Below are 21,323 nucleotides of genomic sequence, written 5' to 3'. Positions count from 1 at the left end.
GAGAGGTGAGAGGGCGAGGAGCGGCGAGGAGAGGCGCAGGCCCCACGTGTGCCCCCACGGCCCAGCTCAGCGTCCTCCTGAGCCTGCCGTCATAAACCTCAGCCAGAGGGAGCTGAGGCCAAGCCCCGGGGAGACCCTCCACTCCCGTGGCACAAGGACCAGGAGCTGGTCCCCATTCCGGCTGGCCAGCGCACGCGGCCTGCGCAGGACACTGGGCCGCCGTCAGAGTAGTTCACTTGAGTAGGGACGACCAGGTCTCCAACACCTTTGATGCTGTCTGTCTGTCTGTCTGTCTGTCTCTCTGAAAAAGTCAGCCTTGAGTATGGAAGCGCTGGAGATGGCCGGAAGAAAATGGACTCCACCGAGGAGGTCACCGAGCCCTGCTAGTCCTTGGGGCCAAGGGCACCTGCTAGCGGCTCTGTCTAGCAGTCAGGGCGCTGCACCAAGGAGAAGCCAGACGGCGCGGCATCGCAGGCCAGGAGCTGAAGCTGATGCGCTGGGGAAAGAGCCCGTCACTGGCCACAGCTAAGAAACAAGGCTGAAGGGGGTCTTCCCAGGGCTTGGCTTGACCCTCGTGGTTTCAAGAAACCTTCGGGAGTTGGCGGTAACGGTAGCGCAGCGGGTTAACCACACGTGGTGCAAAGAGCAAGGACCAGAGTGAGGATCCAGGTTCCAGCCCCCGGCTCCCCACCTGCAGGGGAGTCGCTTCACAGGCGGTGAAGCAGGTCTGCAGGTGTCTGTCTTTCTCTCCCCCTCTCTGTCTTCCCCTCCTCTCTCCATTTCTCTCTGTCCTATCCGACAACAACATCAATAACAACAATAATAACTACAACAATAATTTTTAAAAAGGAAACAAAAAGGGAAAAATAAATATAAAAAGAAACCTTCACCAGCGGTGGCCCCTCTGCTGTGGCCACATCTCACCAGTCACGGCTTCGTGTGACAGCGTCCTGTGCAGGCCTGACCTGGGGTGGTTCCCAGTGCCAAGCCTTCCGGCCCACTATCCCTGCCCCCCAGGGCTCGGGCCCACCATCCCCCCGGGGAACCCGAGAGCACCAGGAGGCAAGTCCGCCCTGTGCCCTCCCGAGATGCTGGGGCCTGGCGTGACTCCCCACCTGCCTCCCCACAGGACACACTTTGCAGGAGCTTCTACCCATCACGTGGACCCTAACTTCTGCAAACGCCAGGGAGCACCAGCAGGGTCCCCTGGAGGACATGGACTCTGCTAGCTGGCGTGGGTGAGCTCGGCCTCACTGCCGGGAGAAATGAGAGCTGCTGTACTGGGCCTCGGTGCTCACTTCGTGCTGTCTGTCTGTCTGTCTGTCGATTATTTCCAGAGCACTGCTCAGCTCTGGCTCTGGAGTCTCAGGTGGGAGCCTCTCCATCAGTGGTTCTGCTATCACCCCTGCCCACACTCCCAGGTCTCTTATTTATTTATTTATTTATTTATAATATTTATTTATTTATTCCCTTTTGTTGCCCTTGTTTTATTGTTGTAGTATTGTTGTTGTTGTTATTATTGTTATTGTTGGATAGGACAGAGAGAAATGGAGAGAGGAGGGGAAGACAGAGAGGGGGAGAGAAAGACAGACACCTGCAGACCTGCTTCACCACCTGTGAATTGAAGTGACTCCCCTGCAGGTGGGGAGCCGGGGGCTCAAACCGGGATCCTTACACCGGTCCTTGTGCTTTGTGCCATGTGTGCTTCACCTGCTGTGCCACCACCCGCCTCCCACTCCCAGGTCTTTTAAAGATCCAAACTATGAGACACCCTGGCAGAGCAGTGGGCTCACACATTCCTGGTGGTGTGGTGCAGGGATGAGAATCTGCAATTTGAAATGCAATTCTGTGAGAATTATTCTGACTCAGTAACTGCCTTCAGAGTTGACCTAAAAACAGGCCTGAGGAAACAGGCAGGGAGGCGGCGCCAGGGCCTCACCCGGCCACACTTCACTGGCGAGATGCCAGAAAGCAAGTAACGTCCACGCTGAGTGTTTAGCTCAGTAAATGTCCCTAAAGCCCAGTGGGCACAGAGCAGCCAGGGCACGGCCGGGGCCTCGTCTACCCGGCGTGCCCTACACTGCGATTGTCAGGCAGGCTCTGCGGCGTCTACAACACATTTTGCTGAGGGGAAGGATAAAAGAAATCCTGTCCGCTCGTGACAGAAGCCGCTCAGTGACGGGTAGACACCAAGCAGAACCCCTGAGAACCGCACCACCAAGCCCAGCTGTTCGGCACCAGGATGTGGAGCAGAAGGACGCAGGGAGGAGGGAGCAGGGCCTGGGTGCGGAGGACGGAGGAGCCCGCTAGCCCCCAGAGACGAGCGAGGGAGGACGCTGGGCTTCGGGCTCCAAGGTCGCCAGAGGGCACAGACGTCACAGCAGCTTTGGGGGAAGGGCCGCAGGGTGAGGGGGCTACAGAGGCAGGCGCCCAACAGCACAGAGCGCTCGGCAACAGGTCCCGCGCCTGAGGAGACGGAGGAAACTCAGCGTGATGGGAAAGGCTGCGCGCAGTGTGGAGCCGGTGACTCTGCGGCCGGCCGAGGAAGCCAGCCAGCCAGCACCTAGAGGCCTGCAGAGGGCCGGGAGACAGCACTGCATGCAGGGTGCAGGCCTCGCCAGGCACAGCACCCAGGTGCGAGTCCCAACACCACGAGGTGGTGCAGGGCACTGGGGGAGGCCTGCTGGACGGTGACTCTACTTCTCTCTCTCCAAAACAAACAGAATGCAGGCGCGACCTGGGACTGGAGAAGCCACTCAAGCTCTAAGAGAACCAAGCACCACACACAGAGGGAAAATAATAAATAAATAAATAAATAAATTAGGGGGCCGGGCACACACGTCACCGTGCGCAAGGACCCGGGTTCAAATCTCCAGTGCCCACCTGCGGGGGGGAAGCTTCACAAGTGGTGAAGCAGGGCTGCAGGTGTCTCTCTGTCTCTCTCCCTTTCTGCCCCCCCCCCAATTGCTCTCTGTCCTGTCAAATAAAATAGAAAAGGAATGGGGGGAAATGAGAAATAGCAGCTGGAAGTGGAGGATTCGCCGTGCAGGCACCAAGCCCCAGCGATGACCCTGGGGACAATAAAAAGGAGGAGGAGGGTAAGGAGGAGGAGGAAGAGACTTGAAAAGGCCTACAGAGCCGTGGACAGTCCCTGCCCCGCTGGCAAGGAAGTGGAACAGGCCGGTATGGAGGACGTGCGGGCTGCGTGGAGACGCCCAGCTGGGCTGCGGACACTGAGCCCGGGCTGCACAGAGAGCCGGAGCCGAGGCCGCGGACCTGGGGATCAGCTCAGATCTCCACGTGACGGGGAGGCCTAGCTTCTCCTTGCTCCTCGGGTGACACGTGAAAGGGGAGAGAGAGACGGGGAGGCAGGGGGAGAATGAGAAGCCAGGAGGTCCTGGGGATCTGGAAGGCTCCCAGCTGGTCCAGATGGCGAGTGGTGCTGAGACCAGGGATTCTGCCGGAGGGGGCTGCTCTGAGCTCCCCAGCGCCTCCCCAGCCCCAGCCCCAGCCCCAGCCTGAGCAAGACTCCAAGACTTGGTGCCCAGGGCCCTGTAGACCTGAGGCCTGACTCACGCCCTGCTCAGATGGGAAGCAGAAGCTCAAAGCAGAGCCTCCTGTCTAACAGCTCGGATCCTCAGGCCACACAGAGGCTGGCGGGAAGCCTGACAGTCTCAGGCCCGCAGACCCACAGGCAGGACGCGGGCTGGTGGACCACTCTGCGTGTAGGCACACGGATAGATTATATACACGCACAGCCACACACGTGTACGCGCACATGCACATTCATGAAAGGAAGGAGGCCCGGGGGCGTCTGTAAGCAGAGCAGGCTGCAGGCTGCAGCCACGCACAGCCCTCCCCAGCCACCTGGCACCATCCTCCCAGCTGGACCTCAAAAGCGTGTGGCAGCCTGGGGGGTGGCACAGTGGGTACAGTGCCGGGGCCTCAGGCGTGAGGTCCTAAGCTCCACCCCAGGCCAGTGTCTCTCAGGACCGCCTGCTTCTAGCAACAGCCCCCCACCCGTGTCCTCGTGCTGGGGTGACTGCCCTCTGATGCCACCCTCACACTCTGAGGACAGGCAGCCTGTGGGCTGGCTCCACATCTCCAGATGGAGACGAGGGGAGCCAGGACGGCCGGGAGCCACGGCGCAGCCACACCTGATGGAAATGGGTGTGAGGAGACTGCAAGCTGGAATTCGGAAGGCCTTCTGGACTCTGAGCAGATGCCCCGAGGAACTCTTTCTATACCAGAAAAAGGCGTCCGACTTCATTCCAGACGCCATGCACACCCACAGGAGCAAGGTGACCCGACCCGACGTACATCCTAGTGACCGCTCACTGGCGGAGAGCCAGGGAGACAGAGCAGCAGCAGAGCCCAGGACTGGCACACAAGAGGCCTCGGTTTGACTCCCAGGGCCACCGGGAGCCAGTGCTGGCCAGTGCTCCAGTCAAAACTAAAAAAGTCACTGGCAGAGGCTGTGCGACCAGCCTGCAGGCAGGATGGCAGCGGGGAGCCATGCCGGTGATCTGGGCAGAGGGGCAGATCAGACTCAGGCCGCAGGAGGAGAGAGGACAGACTCAGACTCCGAGCCCGGGCAGAGCTGAGAGGAGCTGGGGTCCCAGAAACATAGGCGTCTGTCTCCTCGGGGAGGACAGCCAGTGACTGTCCCCTGGCTGGCTGAGCGGGGAATCTGAGGGGCGGCAGAAAACAAGGATTACACCTCAGACACACGTCAGGCTGCCAGCCTCTCAGACTCCGGGAAGAATCGGCGAGGAACGGCGAGGCAGACGGGGCGAATGAGGATGACAAGAGCTGACTCAGCGAGGTGTGTGGCGTCTGAAACAACAGAATCAGATCAAAGCAAACGGGGGCGGGGGGATGAAGCAAGGCCAGAACAGACCCCAGGGCAGCCCAGTGTCCAGAGGCCGCACAGGTGACTGAGAAGGAACCAATCAGGTCAAAAGAAGCCACAGGTGAGGGGTCAGGCAGCAGCGCAGCGGGTTAAGCACACATGATGCCAAGCTCAAGGACCGGCGTATGGATCCCGGTTCGAGCCCCCGGCTCCCCACCTGCAGGGGAGTCGCTTCCCAGGCGGTGAAGCAGGTCTGCAGGTGTCTGTCTCTCTCTCCCCCTCTCTGTCTTCCCCTCCTCTTTCCATTTCTCTCTGTTTCTATCCAACAACGACGATATCAACAACAACAATAACTACAACAACAATAAAACAACAAGGGCAAAAAAGGGGAAAATAAATTTTAAAAAAGAAGTAGTCACAGGTGATGTCAGGACACCACTTTCCCAGAATCCCGGCTGCTCATCACCGTGGTCCTGCCTGGCAGAAGCGGTCTGGGGGCTGGGCAGCAGGGGGAGTGCACACCCCACACGTGAGGTCCTGGGTTCAATCCGTGTCAGCGCTGTGCACGGTCTGCAGGACGGTGGAGTGGTGTTCTGACGTCTCTCAACCTGTCCCCACTTCAATCCGTGTCCCTGAGCCACCGCCGGAGCCACTTACCTTTCCGAATGCAGATGAGCTCGTGCACGCCACAGGTTCTTTCTCCACCTGGCAAAAATAGAGATAACAGAAGCTAAAGACAAAATGACCTGAGCTGACTGTTTAAAAAAGAACAAAGCTGTGTTTAGTCTTGACCTCGCAACTTTTCCTGATTCCTCTCTTTGAACGAACACTACAGACGCCCAGAACTTCCCCGGGGCTCGGAGTCAGGGCGTTAGAAAGCCCTGAAGAAATGCAGCGGAGTAACGCACTTTCAGGGGCCAAGCTGCCTGGGAGCTGGGCGGGGGTGCACCAGTTAACAGCGCACATTGCAATCCGCAAAGACCCCGGTTCGAGCCCCTGGCCCCCACCTTTAGAGGGGAAGAAGCTTCAGCAGTGAAGCGGAGCTGCCGGTGTCTCTCTTTTTCTCTCCCCCTCTGTCTTCCCCCTTTCCTCTCAATTTCTCCCTGTCTCTATCCAATAAATAAGTAAATAATGTATATACTAAGAGCTTTAAAAAAATAAAACAACAGCGCACTTTCTAACGGGAAATTACCCACCATTCCCAGCCCCCTTCACACCTTCTGGAAGGAAACGCGAGAGAGAAAGCACAGGTGAGAAGACATCTGTCCCTGTACCCTCAGAGCAAGGAGAGGAAGAAGACGCAGCCCCGCTCTCTAATGCCCCACGCTTGTCTTTGTGCCATCACCTGGGCTGACCTCCCGCAGCCTGATTTTGCTTTGTTTTGTTTATTGCGGGATTCATGGCTTACGCTAATACAGTTGTTGGTACATGTGTGATATTTCTCAGTTTTCTGCAAAACACTTGCACCAGGACCTGAAATTGCTCTCCCCAGTCTGACTTGTTGAGACAGAGAACAAGTGAGAGAGAGAGAGAGAGAGAGAGAGAGAGAGAGGGAGAGAGAGAGAGAGAGAGGGAGGGAGAGAGAGAAACGGGTGGTGGCGATCGGGGGGGGGGAACCACAGCACCAACCTCCCTCCAGTGTCATGGGGCCGAGCTGGAGCCTGGCACCTGGATGGCAAAGCCGACACTGTCCAGGGGAGTGGGCTTGGCAGGCCCCTCACGCTCATCAGTCTCAAGTAGACCAGAACTCAGGCTTTTTCATCCTCGGGTGGTCAAAGATTAATTCATCAAAAGATCAATGTCTCACTAGTTACTACAGAAACAGGTATGATCTTCACGCTAAAACACTCTGCCACTCCCAGCCTTACAGGAATGTAGGCTGGGCGCTCAGCCAAGATGCCCATCCGCAGATGACTGACAAAAGAAGTGATGGCATATCTACTCCATGGAATACTACTCTGCAATCAAAAAGGATGGTATTGTGTCCGCTGGGACAAAATGGATGGAACTAGAGGTGACGATGCCTAGTGAAGTCAGTAAAGAGATGAAAGATGGTTTCACGCATGTGGAATCTAGAGACCTGATTTACATGAACATTCCTAAAAAAGAAATCCAAACAAAACAGAAGCAAGCAAAGTGTAAGACTTGTCAGAACTCTGGTGGCGATCTCTGGGGGTGGGATGGGGACACAGAACTCTGGTGGTGGGTGTGGGACTAGACATTGTGATCTTATAATCTTGTAACAAACTAAGAATAACAAAAATTATTTAAGAAAATAAAAAAGAAATGTGGGAGTCGGGCAGTAGCGCAGCGGGTTAAGCGCATGTGGCCATGCACAAGGGCCAGCAGAAGGATCCCGGTTCGAGCCCCGGCTCCCCACCTGCAGGGGAGTCGCTTCACAGGCGGTGAAGCAGGTCTGCAGGTGTCTGTCTTTCTCTCCCCCTCTCTGTCTTCCCCTCCTCTCTCCATTTCTCTCTGTCCTATCCAACAACGACGACATCAATAACAGCAACAATAATAACTACAACAATAAAACAATAAGGGCAATAAGGAGGAATAAATAAATAAATATTTCAAAGAAAATAAAAAATAAAGGAATGCTTATGAGTGGTCCATTGTCTGGGTCAGAGTGAGGCAACATACTCTGCCACTCAAAGAAGCCAGGTCCGGAAATGGGCTCAGCCTGGAATGTTCCCAGCTGTGACCACAGAAAGTGAGCTCAGACCTACAGGGATGCAGAGGTCACGCAGGCTCCTGTGCTGAATATGGGCCCCTGCTCAGATCGATGGGGTTACAGTTGAGGGTATTTATATACTTTTCCAATACTTGGGAGCTACTGTCTTCCCTGATCCAGCTTTCTAATATTTTTAATCATCTTTATTTATTTATTGGATAGAGACAGCCAGAAACCCAGAGGAAAGCAGGTGGCAGAGAGGGTGAGAGGGACAGAGGGACACCTGCAACCTTGCTTCACCACTCTCAAAGCTTCCCCCCTGCAGGTGGGTACCTGGGGCTCGAACCTTGGGTCCTTGCGCATTGTGACATGAGAACTCAACCAGGTGTGCCACCACCAGCCCCACAGCTTTCCAGTCCTATTTCCAACTCTGACACCATCTCCCCACTCGCAGCCCCCCTGCATGTTAGCTGTCAGGCTCAGGCAAAAATTAGTAAAGTCATAGGCCCCTTGGAATAGACCTAAAATAGACTTCCTAGCTTTTTCCAAAATGGAAAACCCAAGTCTCATCTGCTCTCTTCTTACCTTGAGGTTCCTGATTATTAAACAATTTTTTCTACTCTATATCTTTACAAATGCTGCCATGATGCCACCCTGTCTTCCCTGGGCAGACGCCCTCATCCATGTGTCCTGGAGCCTCCCCTCCCCAGAGCCCTGCCCCACTAGGGACAGACAGAAACAGGCTGGGGGTGTGGATCCCCCTGCCAACACCCATGTCCAGTGGAGAAGCAATGACAGAAGCCAGAACTCCCACCTTCTGCTCCCCATAGAGAATCTGGGTCCAGGCTCCCAGAGGGATAAAGAACAGGAAAGCCTCCAATGGAGGGAATGGGATGCAGAACTCAGGTGGTGGGAACTTTGTGGCATTGTACCCCTCTTACCCTACGGACTTGTTGATGATAATTAAATGAATTTTTAAAAAAGAGAAAGAAATAACAAAAATAGAAATAAATAAATAAAGGAATGTAGGCTGAGATTTTTGGACTGTTTTACCTACACCTCACCTTACTGTGCTGAGAATTATTCTTAAACTTCAGAGTGGAAATACTGGATACTTCATCTGCTCAGCTCATTCAAGCACTTATTACGAATAGGTAGATTACTTTAAAAAAAAAAAAAAAGCAACTGTCTGTGGCAAGAATGAGAAATTAAAACCACGACATCTACTTTACAGAAAAGCAGGTCATCTGAGAAGCTAGGTAACTGGAGACTCCGCCTTCTGCCCCTGAAGTAGGTTAGAGCCCCAGTCAGTCTGGCCCTGCAAGCGACAGCCAGCCTCCCTACTCATCGCAAAGGCGGGCTCCATGAGGGAGACCTCGCTCGCTCGGGGTGGTTCAGAGAAGGGAGGGGTGACGGAGCAAAGCACCCATGAGCAATGAGAGGGAACGGCAGCAGCTGCCAGCAAGGCGAGAGAGAGAGAGAGAGAGAGAGAGAGAGAGAGAGAGAGGGAGAAGGTGCTCGTTCCCTGACTGCGAGGACTGGTCAGGAGGTCCCAAGGCTCCTGCAGTCACAGCGGCCCGACCACATGGAGTAAGAAGCGGCAGTCAGGCAAGGACAAAGTGCCCAGGCCAACTGCCCTCGCCTCTCGGGGACTGAGGATTCATCGCACACGGCTAAGGCTCATTCTCTGCAGGCGGCAGGCGAGAGGCGATGGCGACAGCTTAGTGGGAGTCATGTCACCAGTCCGGACTTTTTCTTTTTATTTGGTAGTACTTTTTTTTTCTTTTTATTTATTTATAAAAAGGAAACACTGACAAAACCAGAGGATAAGAGGGGTACAACTCCACACAGTTCCCACCCCCAGAACTCCGTATCCCATCCCCTCCCCTGACAGCTTTCCTATTCTTTATCCCTCTGGGAGCATGGACCCAGGGTCATTGTGGGTTGCAGAAGGTGGGAGGTCTGGCTTCTGTCATTGCTTCCCCACTGAACATGGGTGTTGACTGGTCGGTCCATACTCCCAGCCTGTCTCTCTCTTTCCCTAGTCGGGCAGGGCTCTGGGGAAGCAGAGCTCCAGGACACATTGGTGGGGTTGTCTGTCCAGGGAAGTCTGGTTGACATCATGCTGGCATCTGGAACCTGGTGGCTGAAAAGAGAGTTAACATACAAAGCCAAACAAATTGTTGACTAATCATGAACCTAAAGGCAGGAGTAGTACAGTTGAAGAATTGGGGAGGTCTCCATTTTGTAGATAGCTAGTAGGCCTATTTTAGTTATATTCCAAAGGGCCGGCTATACTAGTGTTTTTGTTTTGTTTGGTTTGGTTTTTCCCTGAGCCTGAAATCTGATATTCAGGTGGATCCAAGTTATTGTCTGGGGAGATGATGTCATGGCTGGAAAAGGACCAGAAAGCTGGATCAGGGAAGAGTAGCTCCCAGATATGGAAAAAGGGTATAAATATTGTTGACTGTAAACCCCATAGATTTGATGTGACCTGGGGCCCATATTCAGCTTAGGAGCCTGTGTGACCTCTGCATCCCTGTAGATCTGAGCTCATATTCTGTGGTCATGAGTAGGAACGTTCCAAGCTGCCCCAATATCAGGACCATCTTCCTCAGGTGTCGCATAGAGAATGTTGTCCAGCCTCCCTTCGGAGGATGGAACATTTTCTACCGTTGTTGATCCAAGTTGAGGGCAAGGTCCTGTGGGGGCCCACAAAGGGGTCTATTGTGTTGTGATAGACATGACTGGTAACAATGGAGAGAGGGATTTATTCGAAATCTAGGCCCATCATGTCTGTTTGGGAATCTCAGGACTCACCGACTAGGGCCCCAGCTGATGGGGTGGCCTGATAGTGACTAAAGAGTCATCATCAAAGTCTGCCAGTCTCTTGCCCTTATTCAGCTTTTGCGGTCCTTGCTTTGATAAGGATAGCTTGGGAATGAGTGAGGGAAGTGAAACAGGAAGTAGGTGAGGAGGGTATCTAGATCTAAGTAGACACTATTTCTTTTTCTCTTAATTTTTTAATTATCTTTATTTATTTATTGGATAGAGACAGCCAGAAATTGAGAGGAGGAGGGGAGATAGAGAGGGAGAGGGACAGAGAGACCCCTGCAGCCCTGCTTCACCACTCACAAAGCTTTCCCCCTGCAGGTGAGGACCAGGGGCTTGAACCCGGGTCCTCGTGCACTGTAATATGTGCGCTCAACCAGGTGTGCCACCACCCAGCCCCTACACTATTTCATTATGAACTTCAAACTGACTCACTGCAGACTATTGTGTACTTTTGCTTTCAGGTGTATATTTTGCCCTGGTTTATGGATAGGTGTGAACATATACCCTAGCTCACGGGACCTGGTCTATATCTAGGTCTGGGGACTTTGTTAGGAAGTGAACCACCTGGAATGGAATTAGAGAATCCTATGAAAGGAAAGGTCTCACCCGAGTAATGAGGCTGAAGGGCTGACGTTCCACGCCTGACGTCTCTGGACACAGTCTGAACTGAAGCCTGCTGAGGTAGGACTTGCGGCCAGTCTGGACTTTTTCTAGAACTAAGACTGAGCCCCCCTGCCCCCCCCCCCACTTCTTTGTCCATCCATCCTCTGCTGCTGTGACTGACGTCTCAGTGAGAGCAGATGCACGAGTCCCCTGCTCCGCTGTTTGATTCCCCACAAGCGCATCTTCCCAGGAGTGCAGCTAGTAGTTCAGGGGCAGTTCCGCCTGAAAGGCTTGGAGGCCCCTCTGTACTGTCTGCCATGGCGCTTGAACAACTCAGGGAAGTATTTATTTCTTTAGTTTCTTATTATCTTTATGTCTTTATTGGATAGAGACAGCCAGAAACTGAGAGGAAGGAGATGACAGAGAGGGAGAGAGAGAGAGAGAGAGACACCTGCAGCCCTGCTTCACCACTGGAGGAGCTTCCCTTCTGCAGGTGGGGACTGGGGGTTTGAACCCGGGTCCTTGTGGGTTGTAACATGTGCGCTCAGCCAGGTGCACCCACAGCCGAGTAGTTACTAAGCCTCAGTCAGGGGCTAAAATACAGCCCACCAGCAGAATGCAGACGTCACCACTTGCGGGATGGAGCTAGAAGGAATTATGTTAAGTGACATAAGTCAGAAAGACAAAGACGAGTATGGGATGATCCTGAACTCATAAACAGAAGTTGAGAAAGAAGAACAGAAAGAGAAACTCAAAGCAGAATTGGACTGAGTTTGGAGTATTGCACCAAAGTAAGAATCTCTGGATGGAGGGTGAGGGTAGATGCCCAGCTTCACGGGGGGCACACAGACCTTTGGTGGTGGGAATGGTGTTAATATACACTCCTATTAACCGATAGTCTTATAAATCGCTATTCAATCAACAGGAGAGGGGAAAACAGACAATGACTCAAAGTTTTTGATGCACAGGCCCCAGTTCTAAGTGTATCTTCCTTTAATCTAAGCACTTAAGGCTTCAAATTGGTAAACTGATTGAATTTTAACAGTGGGATTAAACTGTTAATACATTCCAATAATGTGTTTTCTTTGAAGTAATTAAATCACCTATAACCTTAGACAAGAGAGACCAGGAGCAACAGGTTGCATCACTACCCAGCTATGCGTAAAGAGCGTTAAATGACATAGATCACGGTGAGGTCTCGTACGATACAGAAAACACTCACTAACAATGAGACTTTCAAGGTCAACCAAATGTCCAAATAACCTGGTTATAATAATAACGGCCTGGGAGTTGGGCGGTGGCGCAGCGGGTTAAGCACACGTGGCACGAAGCCCAAGGGCCGGCGTAAAGATCCTGGTTTGAGCCCCCGGCTCCCCACCTGCAGGGGGGTCACTTCACAGGCGGTGAAGCAGGTCTGCAGGTGTCTGTCTTTCTCTCCCCCTCTGTCTTCCCTCCTCTCTCCACTTCTCTCTGTCCTATCTAACAATGGCGACATCAACAACAACAACAATAATAACTACAATGACAATAAAAAACAAGGGCAACAAAAGGGAAAATAAATAAATAAATAATTTTTTTAAAAATCTTTAAAATAATAACTACCTGTTGCCTTCTTAAACTCTAAGGCAGCAGGAATGCTCCCCACTCTCTATAAAACCCACATTCCTCCCAGTCCTGGGACATCTGCGACAGGGCTCACTTCCCAGCAGGCTTCCCTCGAACCAATACCAGCTGACCCCGCATCTGCCGATCGCAACCTCACCAACGCGACCAGCACCACCTTGGCACGTTTCACTTCAGACTGTGTCCGCAGACGCCAGGCCTGCAGTGCCAGCCCTCCAGGGTTCCAGCACTCTGATGAGACCGTTCCTAGCTCGCAGGACTGCTTCACTCCACTTCGAGCGGTGCCCTTCCTAACAAAGCCCCAGCACCTCGGACGAACCAGGGCCCAAGAGAGAGAGCGCACATGTGCACATGTGTCCGTAAGTTAGGGGGAAACGCAGCTTAAAGCAGAAGTGTGTGGTGGTTTGTGGTGACCAAAAACGTGCAGCAAGCATGGAGAAAGCTCTATAAAAAGACGCCATAAAGGACCTGATCAGATAGTCTCTCTTAGACCTAGACACCCTCCTCACCTGCTTTCTACTTCACGTCCCTCAGTCACTCCAAGGCTAACCTTGTCAGACACAGTAAGGACTACAAAAGCTGAGTGAGGGCAAGAGACTAAGGGCAGACTCTAATGATGGCTCTTTTGGTCACTGCCAGGCCACCCCATCGCCCCGGGGCCCTAGTCAGGAAGCCCTGGGATTCCCACACAGACATGAGGGGCCTAGACCTCTAGCAGATGCCTCTCTCCACTGTCACTGGTCATCTCCACCAGGAACAACATAATGGACCCCTTTGTGGGCCCCTACAGGACCCTGCCCTCAATGTGGAGCAGTAATCGTAAGGACTACCCTATTCTCTGAAGGGAAGTTGGGCCAAAATCCTCTACCACTCGAGGAAGACGGGTCCTGCAATGAGTGAAGCCTAGAATGTTCCTGGCCATGACCACAGAATGCGAGCTCAGACCTACAGGCCTGCAGAGGTTACGCAGGCTCCTGCACGGAATAGAGGCCCCAGATCAGATCGATGGGGTTTACAGTTAACAATATTTATAATCTTTTCCCAGATTTGGGAGCTACTCTCTGCCCTGATCCAGCTTTCTAGTCCTGTTTCCAATTCTGACATCATCTCCCCAGACGATACCTTTGGTCCACCTGTATGTTAGCTGTCAGGCTCAGGCAAAAATTAGTAAAGTCATGGGCCCCTTGGAATAGACCTAAAATAGACTTCCTAGCTTTTTCCAAAATGGAGACCCCCCAAATCTCATCTGCTCTCTTCTTACCTTGAGGTTCCTGATTATTAAACAATTTGTCCTGCTTTATATCTTAATGTTATTCAGCCACCAAGTTGCAGATGCTACCATGATGCCACCCTGACCTCCCTGGGCAGACGCCTTCACCCCTGTGTCCTGGAGCCTCCCCTCCCCAGACCCCTGCCCCACTAGGGAAAGACAGACAGACACAGGCTGGGGGTGTGGATCCACCTGCCAACACCCATGTCCAGCGGAGAAGCAGTGACAGAAGCCAGAACTCCCACCTTCCCCTCCTCACCTACTTTCTATTACACTTCCCTCAGTCACTCCAAAGCTAACCTTGTCAGACAAAGTAAGGACGACAAAAGCTGAGTGAGGGTGAGAGACTGGCAGACTTTCATGATGACTCTTTAGTCACTGCCAGGCCACCCCATCACCCGGGGCCCTAGTTGGGGAGCCCTGGGATTCCCACACAGACATGATGGGCCTAGACCTCTGACAGATCCCTCTCTCCACTGTCACTGGTCATCTCCATCAGGAACACATAGTGGAGCCCTTTGTGGGCCCCTATTGGACATTCTTGCTCTCAATGTGGATCAGTAGTGGTAGAGACTGTTCCATTCTCTGAAGGGAGGTTGGATAACACACTCTACCTACCACCTGAGGAAGATGGTCCTGAAACTGGGGCAGCTTGGAACGTTCCTGCTCATGACCACAGAGTGTGAGCTCAGATCTTCAGGGATGCAGAGGTCACACAGGCTCCTAAGCTGAGTATGGGCCCCAGATCACATCGATGGGGTTTACAGTCAACAATATTTATACACCTTTCCCATATTAGGGAGCTACTCTCTTCTCTGATCCAGCTTTCTGGGCCTTTTTCCAGCCATGACATCATCTCCCCAGACAATAACCTGGGTCCACCTGCATGTTAGCTGTCAGGCTCAGGCAAAAACTAGTAAAGTCATGGGCCCTTGGAATAGACCTAAAATAGACCTACTAGCTTTCTCCAAAACAGAGACCCCAAATCTTCATCTGCAATATTCCAGCCTTTAGATTCCTATTAGTCAACCATTTGTTCTGCTTTATATCTTAACTCTTTTTTAGCCACCAGGTTCCAGATGCTACCAGGATGCCAACTGGACTTTCTTGGGCAGACGACCCCACCAATGTGTCCTGGAGCCCCGCTTCCCCAGAGCCCTGCCCCACTAGGGAAAGAGAGAGACAGGCTGGGAGTATGGATCCACCTGTCAACACCCATGTTCAGCGGGGAAGCAATGACAGAAGCCAGACCTTCCACCTTCTGCATCCCACAGTGACCCTGGGTCCATGCTCCCAGAGGGATAGAGAATGGGAAAGCTGTCAGGGGAGGGGATGGGATACGGAGTTCTGGTGGTGGGAACTGTGTGGAGTTGTGCCCCTCTTATCCTCTGGTCTTGTCGGTGTTTCCTTTTATTTATTTATTTATTTGTTTGTTTATTTATTTATACTTTTCCCCTTTTGTTTCCCTTGTTGTTTTATCATTGTTGTGGTTATTATTGTTATTGCTGTTGCTATTATTGGATAGGACAGAGAGACATGGAGAGAGGAGGGGAAAGACAGAGAGGGGGAGAGAAAGACAGACACCTGCAGACCTGCTTCACCATCTGTGAAGCGACTCCCCTGCAGGTGGGGAGCCGGGGATCGAACTGGAATCCTTGAGCCGGTCCGTGCGCTTTACACCATGTGCACCAAACCTGCTGCGCTACCGCCTGACCCGAGTTTCCATTTTATAAATAAAAATTACATAAAAAATAACTCCCACCTTCTGCACCCCATAATGATCCAGAGTCCATACTCCCAGAGGGATAAAGAAATAGGAAAGATGCCAAGGAAGGAGCTGGGATACGGAGCTCTGGTGGTGGGAAGCGTGTGGAACTGTGCCCCTCTTATTCTATGGTCTTGTTGATATCTTTAATTTTTATCTTATAAATACATTTTTTAAAAAGTGTTTTGGGGGAGTATGGCAGTAGCGCCTCGGGTTAAGCGCACGTGGCGCAAAGCACAAAGACCGGCGGAAGGATCCCGGTCCGAGCCCCCGGCTCCCCACCTGCAGGGGAGTCGCTTCACAGGCGGTGAAGCAGGTCTGCAGGTGTCTGTCTGTCTCTCCCCCCCTCTGTCTTCCCCTCCTCTCTCCATTTCTCTCTGTCCTATCCAACAACAATACCAATAACAACAATAACAATAACTGTGGTCTGGGAGGTGGCACAGTGGATAAGGCTTTGGGCTCTCAAGCATGAGGTCCCAAGTTCAATCCCCGGCAGCACAAGTACCAGAGTGATGTCTGGTTCTTTCTCTCTCCCCTATAACTTCTCATGAATAAATAAATAAAATCTTTTAAAAAAATGTTTTTAAAATAATAATAATAACCACAACAATGATAAAACAACAAGGGCAACAAAAGGGGGGAAAAGTAGCCTCCAGGAGCGGTGGATTCGTGGTGCAGGCACCGAGCCCAGCAATAACCCTGGGAGCAAGAAATAAAAAGTGTTTTGGGGCCAGGTGGTGGGACACTTGGTAGAATGCATAGGTCACTATGTACAAGGGCCTGAGTTCAAGGCCCCGGTCCCTACTGCAGGGAGAAAGCTTCACAAGCAGGGCCGGGCAGTGACGCACCTGGCTGAGCACACATGTTACAAAGCACAAGGACCCAGGTTCAAGGCCCCAGTCCCCACCTGCAGGGAGAAAGCCTTGTGAGTGGTGAAGCAGAACTGCAGGTGTCTTTCTCTCTCCCTCTCCATCACCCCCTTCCCTCTCAATGTGTGGCTGTCTCTATCCAATAAATAAAGATAATTTTTAAAAATGGGGGTTGGCTGAGGGATGGCAGAGAGCAGATGACTGAAGGCCAACTTTATCCTGAGGTTTAAAATCTCTCAGATTGGCATTTTCCAAAGACAGCAGGCAAGAACCCGGAACAGGATGGAAAGAAGCTTCAGAAGGCAGGCAGCGAGACCAAGACACAAGCGCTGACCTCCTTGGTCAGACTGTGAGGGCGGCGGGACCCAGTGCCTGTGGGCTGGACGGGGCCGGTGAGGGTGAGACGAGGCTGACCCGCTGGTCCCCACACACCCTCAGATGACTGTTTCCTGGGAAGCCACTCACACGCACCTCTGCATGGAGTGGGCTCCTGGCTCGGAGACGGACTCAGGACATTCCAAGTGTCCCCAAACCAACGCCCTGGGACCGCTGCGGGCGGGCACTCCACCTCTCTGGAAACGGAAGCTGGGCACGGACGCCTGTGCGCTTTCAGCTCCTCAACTGCTGGGCTTGATTTATTCCTCCAGGAAACAGAACCGCTGTGAGCAGATAAAGAGCTGCCGAGGGGAGGGGCTGGCAGGCAGCACAAATCCCGGGGTTCAAGACCCAGCCCCCTCTGCAGAGGGGGAGGTGCATAAGTGGTGGTCACAAGTGGTGGGGCAGGGCTGTCACTGTCTCTCTCTCTCTCTCTCTCTCCTTCCTCCCCTCCCTCCCTCTCTATTTCTGTCTCTGTTTGAAAAGAAATGGGAAAAATCTCAAACGAATGGCTACCAGAAGCAGTGGTGACGAACCGAAGGCACAAAGTGCTGTGTGCGGAGACTCGGAGAGAAGGAGTCTGAGCGGAGACGCTGTCCCCGAGACGCTGTCCAGGGTGGCTGTGGGGACTCGGCCTTCCCTGAGTGCTTGCTAGGTGCAGAGGATGGACAAGACCTGCTCGCTCTTTTTCCTCAGGTGTGCAGTTTTCAAACTTCTTATCACAAAGCTGTGGGTCTGTGCCAGCGTCACTGAAGTGCGGAGACAGACCCACAGGGCCGCCCACACCCTGCTGCCACCCCACCGGGGCTGCCTCTCAGTTTACCGGCGGCACCCGTCTTCTCTTCCCGCTCGGCGCCTCAAGGAGCAGACATCCTATGTCTGCACTGTGACTGACCCACAGTGGTGGGGGATTGAGCCTGAGGCACCAAAGTCTTTCTGCAGAGCCAGACAGTGGGTAAGATCTAAGAAGCAGGGGCCAGGGCCAGGCGGTGGCGCAGCGGGTTAGGTGCATGTGGCGCAGAGCACAAGGACCAGCGTCAGGATCCCGGTTCGAGCCCCCGGCTCCCCACCTGCAGGGGAGTCGCTTCCCAGGCAGTGAAGCAGGTCTGCAGGTGTCTGTCTTTCTCTCCCCCTCTCTGTCTCCCCCTCCTCTCTCCATTTCTCTCTGTCCTATCCGACAACGACGACATCAATAACCACAACAATAACTACAACAATAAAACAACAAGGGCAACAAAAGGGAAAATAAATAAAATTTTTAAAAAAGGTAAACAAAAAAAAAAAAAGAAAGAGAGGGAAGGAGAAAGAAAGAAAAGAAGGGAGGGAGGGAGGGAGCACAGACAACTGGACTCCTGATGCGAATGTGCCATCAGCCCTGCTCAGGGACACACACACAGGTACAAATACACAGGGACACACACACAGGTACAAATACACAGGGACACACACACAGGTGCAAACACACAGGACACAAGGACACATACACAGGGGGACACACACAGGTACAAACACACAAGTGCACACACACAGGGACACACACACCGGGAAACACACACAGGTGCAGACACAGGGACACACACACAGGGAAACACACACAGGTGCAGACACAGGGACACACACAGGTGCACACACACAAGTGCGCACACACAGGGACACACACAGGTGCACATACACACAGTTGCACATAAACGCAGGTGCACACACAGGTGCACACACACAAGGACACACAGGTGCACACACACAGGGACACACACAGGTGCACACACAGGGACACACACAGGTGCACACACAGGGACACACACAGGTGCACATACACACAGGTGCACACACACAGGGAGACACACACAGGTGCACACACAGGGGCACACACAGGTGCACATACACAGGGATACACACAGGTGCACATACACACAGGTGTACACACACAGGTGCACACACACAGGTGCACACACAGGGAGACACACACAGGTGCACACACAGGGACACACACACATGTGCACACACACAGGGACACACACAGGTGCACATACACAGGCACACACACAGGTGCACACACACAGGGACACACACACAGGTGCACCCACACAGGGACACACACAGGTGCACATACACAGGCACACACACAGGTGCAAACACACAGGTGCACACACACAAGGACACACAGGTGCAAACACACAAGGACACACACAGGTGCAAACACACAGGGACACACACACACAAGGACAAACACAGGTACACACACACACACAGGTGCACACACACACACACACACACACACACACAGGGACACACACAGGGAAACTTTGCAAACTGCTCCCTTCCTGTGAATTAAGGGGGCATCTCCCACCCCGACACGCCAGCCCCATGGGACGAGCCCTCAGGCCTCTGGCACAGACACAGTCAGGACACCTGGTTCCCGGCGACGTGTTTTGGGAACCCAAGAAACTCTTCCGTGCTCTCCAGGCGCCTCAGCCAGGAGCCGGCTTCCGGGGACAGGCGACCGACCGCGAGGTGACAGGAGCAGGCGGCGGGTCTGCTGGGAGGAGGTAGGACTCCAGGGACAGGAAAGGCAGTTGTTGCTGCTGGGAGAGCGCGCGGCGACACCAGCCGCACCCTCAGGGTCCTGGTCCCCACAGGGTGCAGGGGCCCCGGGATGGGTGGGCCGGGCTGCCAGGGCGGGGGACCAGGGACACACAGCCGGGGGCAGCGCGGGGGCCGGGCGGAGAGGACCCTGCGGACACAGCCCCCAGGCCTCGGACCGCCGACCCGCCCCAACCCCCGCGGGTCCAGCCAGGCGCCGGCGGCTGCGGTGTGGACACGGGGTGCGGCCCCGGCCCGGGTCCGAGGGCGGCCCTCCGGCGCGGCCTGTCCCCGGCGCCGCCACCTACCTTCGATCGCCATGATGCGCCGCCATGGACCGCACCAAGCGGCGGGGTGGCCGGGGGTGGCCGGGGCCGGGCAGGGCCGGGGTCCGAGCGCGGGGGGCGGCCGGCAGCGCGGCGCCGGGTGGAACCTTCCGGGCCGCCGCACGTGACCGCACGTCCCTGCCGCGCCCCGCCCGCCTCGCGCGGGACTCGAACCCCGGCCTGCCCAGGGGATCGGGCCGGGCAGGAGGCTCGGGACCGGATCGCAAGGGAGGCCTGAAGCAGCCAGGGAGCCGGGGCCATGGACAGGGGCGCACCCAGGGTGGGGGACCCGCAGCTGGGGAGCTGGCGCCATGGACAGGGGCGCACCCAGGGTGGGGGACCCGCGGCTCCAGCCGGGGCCATGGACAGGGGCGCACCCAGGGTGAGGGACCCGCGGCTCCAGCCGGGGCCATGGACAGGGACGCACCCAGGGTGGGGGACCCGCGGCTGGGGAGCCGGGGCCATGGACAGGGGCGCACCCAGGGTGAGGGACCCGCGGCTCCAGCCGGGGCCATGGACAGGGGCGCACCCAGGGTGGGGGACCCGCAGCTGGGGAGCTGGCGCCATGGACAGGGGCGCACCCAGGGTGAGGGACCCGCGGCTCCAGCCGGGGCCATGGACAGGGGCGCACCCAGGGTGAGGGACCCGCGGCTCCAGCCGGGGCCATGGACAGGGGCGCACCCAGGGTAGGGGACCCGCGGCTCCAGCCGGGGCCATGGACAGGGGCGCACCCAGGGTGGGGGACCCGCGGCTGGGGAGCCGGGGCCATGGACAGGGGCGCACCCAGGGTGGGGGACCCGCGGCTCCAGCCGGGGCCATGGACAGGGGCGCACCCAGGGTGGGGGACCCGAGGCTCCAGCCGGGGCCATGGACAGGGGCGCACCCAGGGTGGGGACCCGCCCGCAGCTCCAGCCGGGGCCATGGACAGGGGCGCACCCAGGGTGGGGGACCCGCAGCTGGGGAGCTGGCGCCATGGACAGGCGCGCACCCAGGGTGAGGGACCCGCGGCTCCAGCCGGGGCCATGGACAGGGGCGCACCCAGGGTGGGGGACCCGCAGCTGGGGAGCTGGCGCCATGGACAGGGGCGCACCCAGGGTGGGGGACCCGCGGCTCCAGCCGGGGCCATGGACAGGGGCGCACCCAGGGTGGGGGACCCGCGGCTGGGGAGCCGGGGCCATGGACAGGGGCGCACCCAGGGTGAGGGACCCGCGGCTCCAGCCGGGGCCATGGACAGGGGCGCACCCAGGGTGGGGGACCCGCAGCTGGGGAGCTGGCGCCATGGACAGGGGCGCACCCAGGGTGAGGGACCCGCGGCTCCAGCCGGGGCCATGGACAGGGGCGCACCCAGGGTGAGGGACCCGCGGCTCCAGCCGGGGCCATGGACAGGGGCGCACCCAGGGTAGGGGACCCGCGGCTCCAGCCGGGGCCATGGACAGGGGCGCACCCAGGGTGGGGGACCCGCGGCTGGGGAGCCGGGGCCATGGACAGGGGCGCACCCAGGGTGGGGGACCCGCGGCTCCAGCCGGGGCCATGGACAGGGGCGCACCCAGG

General features: G+C 55.4%; 1 protein-coding gene across 3 annotated transcripts in view; it reads right to left on the bottom strand.

Moving 5' to 3' along the window:
• Positions 1-19,932, bottom strand: part of SYT14 (synaptotagmin 14) — a 73,735-nt gene extending 53,803 nt beyond the window's left edge. For all 3 annotated transcript variants that reach the window (XM_060178338.1, XM_060178339.1, XM_060178340.1), the window contains exons 1-2: positions 19,755-19,932; positions 5,510-5,557 (exon numbers count right to left, since the gene is read on the bottom strand). In XM_060178338.1, the coding sequence (XP_060034321.1) occupies positions 5,510-5,557; positions 19,755-19,767 (61 nt within the window). In that variant the 5' untranslated portion in view covers positions 19,768-19,932. The remainder of the gene's footprint in view (positions 1-5,509; positions 5,558-19,754) is intronic.
• Positions 19,933-21,323: the final 1,391 nt, after the last annotated feature.

The sequence above is a fragment of the Erinaceus europaeus genome, chromosome 19 (assembly GCF_950295315.1).
Source record: "Erinaceus europaeus chromosome 19, mEriEur2.1, whole genome shotgun sequence".
NCBI classification, from domain to species: Eukaryota; Metazoa; Chordata; class Mammalia; order Eulipotyphla; family Erinaceidae; genus Erinaceus; species Erinaceus europaeus.
Note: the sequence above shows the minus strand (reverse complement) of the source record. Positions and strands in the feature narration are given on the sequence as shown.